This window comes from Azolla caroliniana, unplaced genomic scaffold, assembly GCF_043228905.1.
Source record: "Azolla caroliniana isolate FFs.n. ecotype wild unplaced genomic scaffold, voAzoCaro1.0.p SCAF_18, whole genome shotgun sequence".
NCBI classification, from domain to species: Eukaryota; Viridiplantae; Streptophyta; class Polypodiopsida; order Salviniales; family Salviniaceae; genus Azolla; species Azolla caroliniana.
In genome coordinates, this window is record NW_028230453.1 from 17,356,088 (window position 1) to 17,362,554 (window position 6,467).

General features: G+C 40.2%; 1 protein-coding gene across 1 annotated transcript; it reads right to left on the reverse strand.

Annotated features, from left to right (window-relative positions):
• Positions 1–3,277: 3,277 nt before the first annotated feature.
• On the reverse strand, positions 3,278–6,131 carry LOC147852553 (uncharacterized). The gene is made up of 5 exons (XM_087333922.1): positions 5,855–6,131; positions 5,685–5,771; positions 5,470–5,592; positions 4,339–4,497; positions 3,278–4,237 (listed from the first exon to the last, which is right to left on the reverse strand). The coding sequence occupies exons 1-5, from the start codon at positions 6,129–6,131 to the stop codon at positions 3,369–3,371; spliced, it is 1,515 nt and encodes a 504-aa protein (XP_087190048.1). The 3' UTR covers positions 3,278–3,368.
• Between the last annotated feature and the right edge of the window lie 336 nt (positions 6,132–6,467).

Here is a 6,467-nt window from a genome sequence, read left to right on the forward strand (position 1 = left end):
GGGACAATCCAAGGTATATTGAGGTGGAGGCAATGCCTTTATGTTTATGCCATGTGACTCAAACTATTATTGGGTTTCAACATATCAACAATGAATATCTCCATGTGTGATCAAATTATATCATGGGCATTGATGCTTTGTTGCTATTCATGCAGGCAATTATTGAGACTAAAGGTCTCTCTAAATCTTTCTAGTCGTTTTCCGTGTTAAGACTCTTTCCAAAGTTTCCACTCCATCAAGTGTATTGAATAGCCACAATTGAGTTTGTGGTTCTTGGAATTGTAAATGAGCACCAACGATTCCATATCCATGAGAGGGTTGAGCACAAGCAACCTTTCACAAGGAGAGTTCCGAACCTTTGAATGGTATTCCTTGGTACTTGTAGGATTGTGCGTATGCCACCTTTTCCTCTCCAAAGAAGAAGAATGGGGTTGATCTTGTTACTCATGCTTGTGTTGCATTAAATACCATCACTTTTGTTTTATTTAGATATCTTTATCCATACAAAATACTTTTAAGGCATTTAGATACCTTTGTAGTCTTTTCGGGGGTGTCAAGAACATAATATCCCCAACAGATATTTGTATGGATATATATGCTAGCCAGGCTCTTGGATTGCTCAATCTCTCTATGTAATGTGACACCTCATCTATATAAAGACCAAAGGGAGTAGGTAACAAAGGGTATCATTGTTTTACTCCAATTGTGCTACCCACATCCTCTGACCACCATGAGACCGCTCCGTTTCTAATACACAATCATGCAATGATAGATTCCCCATTGCATATTTATAAGGACTTTGAGGGCATCTAATTGTTGCATGAGCTGAGAGCATGTCACATTGTTGACGTTTTTTAGAAATCAACAATAAATCCCCTTACAATGTGCTTTGCCCTCCTCAATAAGTGCTCAAAGGGTCAATATGTCAACATCCATCAATGGTAGATGTTAGCCCCATATATCCACTAACCATACAATACTACATTATGGTCAACCTTAAATGCCCACGTGATGTCGAATTTGTTTCCACTCAATTCAAGTCTCCGAAATCTTTAATCCATTTTGTTGAAATCACTCTTCAAAACTCACACCCAAATGACCTTATTGATAAACATGATTATGAGATTGTAATTTATTCACTCAAATAATATTGGTGCAAGCAATTGTTTTTGTATTTTATGCTCTTCAAGTTTTGGTTTGAAGGGCTTGGAATATAGGTTGCATTGTGTTGAGTATAAAATGCAAACCATTCTCCTTGGTACAAATTTATTCTACATGTCACGTGATCATAATGGACACATACTAACAAATGTTTCTTTGGAGCTACATCGTTCAAGAACATGTTGCATCAACTCAATGCCAAATGTCCTACTCCATAACTAGGAGTCATGCAGATACTTGGGGTATAAGTAGTTCCCAAGCATGATAGTCTTGTATTATAGTGATCTCTTGCTCTTGTATTCATCACTCGAGTACCTTGGTTATATGGACTACACACAAGAGCAGCAATCGGGGAATCTTTCCAAACAACCTACCACTAATCAACCACTCATTCTAGATATTGCATCATGATGTAATTTATTCAATAAATTCTCCTTTTCAAGAGTGCTTTCTGCCACGACCTTTGGCATAGCTGCATATTCCTTTCAGATACTTGGGCTTCACCAAGCAAAGAACATCTTAGGAAAATACTAAACTTATATTTCCAAAACCATATCCATTATTTTCACTAAACTTGGATGCCAAGCCCAATGAGCAACTCTTCTTGGTTGTTTACTTCTTGTTGCTCGTATAATCATTCTCATTGGAGGTGCTGTAGGAAACAATAGGGAGGATCATGTACAAACAATAAAGAGGCAGGATTCTTTTCAGGAGCCCATCCATTCATGTCCATTGGCATGCTCAGCCCATTGAGATGGAGTATATGTTCATGTACAAAATATGCCCTACTTTAGACCAGGAGTCATGCTGGTGCTAATGACACATCTAGCTCTCACATACGATACTCCGGCATTCTCTTCACCATTTCATCTTCCACACTCATGGAAGAACTCTTAGTAGATATCAATTGCTCGGATATCCTTCCATGATATTTGGGCATCATCAAAACAAGACCATCTTATGGAAAACCTAAATTACCATTTCCAAAACCATATACATTTTGCATCTTACTACAATCACCACCTCTTCTTGCTGCCCATATAACCATTTTATTTACAGTTATAATTAATTATTCTCAGTTGGAGCTGCTGCACAGGACCGATTCTATAGTTCTCGTTGGTGCTGCTCCAGTGGGATAGATTTGTTGGTTTACCATAACATCCTCCTCTGTACGCACTTCCAGCCAGTCCAAATCTTCATCCTGCATCTTCTTCTCCTCATGTGGCACCACTTCTCTTCTTTCTCTGACAGGCTTCTTCTTGTGAGGTATTGGTGCATTGCAAAGATAATGATATCAGGCAAACTTTTCAGCCAAATCTAGGCACCACCTGTCTTGGTCCAGATGTTGAAATAACAAGAATTACCATCAGCATTTCAAGCGTAGAGATGGAATGGTTAGACACAGTTAGCAAGCCCATCCATCCATGATCCCCATGTGTCTGAGTGGGATACATGGATTTGCTCAGCCAGTTTCCCTCAATTATATGATGGTGGTTGTGAAGTTCAAGGTACAACACGAGCAACTCTCGTTCTGTTCCCAAGAGCTGCTTGATGGGAAACAATCACGGCTAGATGTTATAGCCAGATGCTATGACCGCGATGTAAGAGACATCTTTAACAATACAGGGCAATTCTACAATTCCATGGCACAGTAAAGAGGGCTACCATATTGTATATCAACAGTAAAGACATTACCCCTCCTTGCTTCCTGCAAACATTGGAAAATTCAAAGCTTAAAATGTATGTACATTTCAGTCTGTTGTTTCACCTGTGCGAAGTTTATACTGAACAAGGTTGTCAGGAGCAGGACCAAATAGAATGTGTTATGAATATATATTTAGCTGAAATACCTTCTTTAATAAATTAACAAAACCCCAACCCAGTTGATAATCAATTATGAAAAAAAAGATTAACAGAAGTAATGGATGAGATTAAGAAAGAAACAATTACAAGAAACATGAGGACCACATCATATCTTGTATATATTGACTGCAAACAACTAGGCAAGCAAGCATCGCAGCAGAAGACCGTAAAATAAATAATACTTCATATAAGAAAAGAATTAATGACGGATAATTGTGAAACTAAGCAGGTCAAACCTTTAACTCTGTATAACATCAAACATTTAACGATATCAAACATCATTAGCAGATCAACCCCTTTAGTGAGCAAACTTGGTAATTATATTAATGTAGTTGAGAAGATAGTTACCAAGTGAAAGCAGCAATGTTGTTATTGTTCAGGTTGCTGCAACTCATATAGTAATCATGATACCAATCACTATCATTATTGTTAGGATTAGTATTGCTAGGGCTATAGGCAGCAGAACTACTACCTAGCCTTTCTGCTGCGATGATGGAATTAAAAGATTCCATCCACAACATATCCTCATCATGATGATCTCTAATAAGAGGCATCTGATGATCAATCATGTTCTCAGCAGTACTACCACCATTATTGACCTGCTTCGACTCCCACGATCTCCTCTTCCTCTTTGGCGATGACTTGGTTGGACTCTCAGACTTGCGGCAGCTGCTACACGGAATATATTTGTTGGTCTCCAGAACTTCGATGACATGTGGCATCGACCAGAAACGTTGCACCAGCGCATGAAGCCCTCCCCAGGCACCAGCCAGCACTTCCAATTCCTCTTGGTGAAGAGTAAACTCCAGCTTCTTCCTATTATTCACATTCTTCTCCTGCTTTTGCTGGTTCCATTCTTTCTCCGGAGAATGGGGTGGCGCAAAGCACACCTTGCAGCTGAAGCGAGGCTGAACCAACCGAGTCTTCGTTCGGTTGTTAAAATATCGGAATTCTACGTGGACATTCGTCTTGCAATGAGGGCATAATGGTAATGTAGGAAGACCAATCTTGAAAAAGGCGTCCAAAACCTTGAATTGGGTAGTCGTCATTGGTGCGCTCAGCCTCTTCTTCAACCCGCCTTCGGCATTTACCAGGATCGCAGCCAACTCTGCCTTCATCGCCTCAATCATGGTCGTACCATTTGTCTGCTGCTGCAGCTCTTCAAGTAGAAAATCATCTTGAGCATTATTCATGGGAGCTTTTGTAGAACCAGCTGCAGCATTACGATCTAATATAAGTTAGAAGGTTATGGAGTCAATTTACCAATGCACTCCCTATTCACATTGTAGTTATGAGCAGAAGCTACTAATTCACCTGCTGATGTCGCTACTGCCTGAGGATATTCCGGACCCCTTTCCATTATTTCATGGTCTTCATCAAGTAGGAGCAGTAATTGCTGCTCCAGATCCTCTGCATATATATCCGAAAATGATGTGATGGGAGGCTCTGTAGAACCAACTGCAGCATCATGATCTATATAATAGTTAGAAGGTTATTTAGTCATTTGCACATATTGATTGACGTTGTACTTATGCGCAGAAGCTACTAATTAACCTGCTGATGTCCGAGGTAGAGGATATTCATAAGTCCAACCAATTCTTTCATGATCTTCATCATCAAGCCCTACCTCCTCTACATAATTGTCAGCAAATAGTCTCATGGGAGCCTCTGTAGAAGCAGCTGCAGTACTCAATTTAGAAGGTTATGTACTCAATTTATCGATGCATTATATTGACATTGTAGTTATGAGCAAAGCTATTAATTCACCTGCTGATGTCGCTGGGGAAGGATATTCAGGAATCCCTTCCATTATTTTTTGGTCTTCCTCAAGAAGGAGTAATAATTGCTCCTCCAGATCCTCTGCATACATATCTGAAATTGATTTGATAGGAGGCACTGTAGAACAAGCTGCAACTTCATGATTTATATAATAGTTAGAAAATGATTAAGTTATTTGCCCATATTGACTGAGATTGTACTTATGCCCAGAAACTACAAATTCACCTTCTGATGTCTGAGCTGGAGGATATTCAAAATTCCATTCAATTCTTTCATGATCCTCTACATAATTGTCAGCAAATGGTCTGATGGGAGCCTCTATAGAACCAGCTGCAGCTTTACGATCTAATATAAGTTAGAAAGTTATGTACTCAATTTATCGATGCATTATATTGACATTGCAGTTATGAGCAGAAGCTATTAATTCACCTGCTGATGTCGCTGGGGAAGGATATTCAGGAATCCCTTCGATTATTTCTTGGTCTTCCTCAAGAAGGCGTAATAATTGCTCCTCCAGATCCTCTGCATACATATCTGAAATTGATTTGATAGGAGGCCCTGTAGAACCAGCTCCAGCTTCATAATCTATATACAAGTTAGAAAATGATTTAGTCATTTGCCCATATTGATTGGCATTGTACTTATGCGCAGAAGCTGCTAATCCACCTGCTGATGTTCGAACTGGAGGATATTCAAAACTCCATTTGATTCTTTTATGATCTTCATCAAGATCCCGCTCCTGTCCATAATTGTCGGAAAAGGGTCTCATGGGAGGCGCAGTAGAACCAGCTGCAACGTCATGATATAAGTTAGAAAATGATTTAGGTATTGGGTCTCTGCATATATTAACAGAATGGGAAAGCAGGGGTTTCCTAATTCACCTGCTGATCTCAGAGCTGGTGGATCTTCACGACTGTCTTCAATTATGCAGACAGATGTGACGGGAGATTCTGTGGAACCCGCTGCAGCTGTATCATGCATAAACATTTCAGAAACATGTTTACTATTTTTATTCGCACACATTTATTGATATTGGAAGCTCCTAATGGACCTGCGGATGTCAGAGCTTGAGGTATCTCTTGATTTTCCTGATGTAGGAGCAGGAATTGCTCCAGCTCATCTGCATATAAGTCCACATTGTCGTGGGACGTTGATGTGACGGGAAGTTCCAAGGAGTCAGCCCTGATTGATTCATCATCTTCTGTTTGGTGGAGCAATTGAAGCACCAACTGTTGGAAGTCTTCCACTTCCGTCTCATGTAATAGTAATCCTGCGAATTCATCATTAGGAATGATTTGGGTATCTCTGTCTACGCCAGCAGGAGCCATCCTATTAGAACGATCGACAATTGATCAGATACGATTCTGCAGGTAATGTCCTACCATACTAACTAGTATACGATTCTGCTGGTAATTTTGTCATTTCCATATATTAAGAATGTGGGTTCCTCCTTACTCTGCAAGGCAACTGCTGTTCAGGCCGTCTCGATGAATGGGTGGCGATGGTGTTCAAAGGCTCTCTTCTTTCTCTTTCTGTCTGTGTTCGAAATGCTTTGTCTCTACTGTTCTTCTGTCGGAAAAAGGGCAGAAGACAGTTTTGCGTTTTGTGTACGCAATCGTGGGTCGTTGGATCCTGACGTCCATCCGACGGCCCACGGCTCATGC

What these genes read in the sequence shown, in the direction of transcription:
- LOC147852553 (XM_087333922.1), bottom strand. Translation starts at nt 6,131, where the DNA reads ATGGCTCCTGCTGGCGTAGACAGAGATACCCAAATCATTCCTAATGAT. An exon ending in ACCAGCTCTGAGATCAGCAG is followed by an intron (nt 5,593 to 5,684) that starts GTGAATTAGGAA and finishes ATGACGTTGCAG; the next exon opens with CTGGTTCTACTGCGCCTCCC. An exon ending in GGCAGTAGCGACATCAGCAG is followed by an intron (nt 4,238 to 4,338) that starts GTGAATTAGTAG and finishes GTAATGCTGCAG; the next exon opens with CTGGTTCTACAAAAGCTCCC.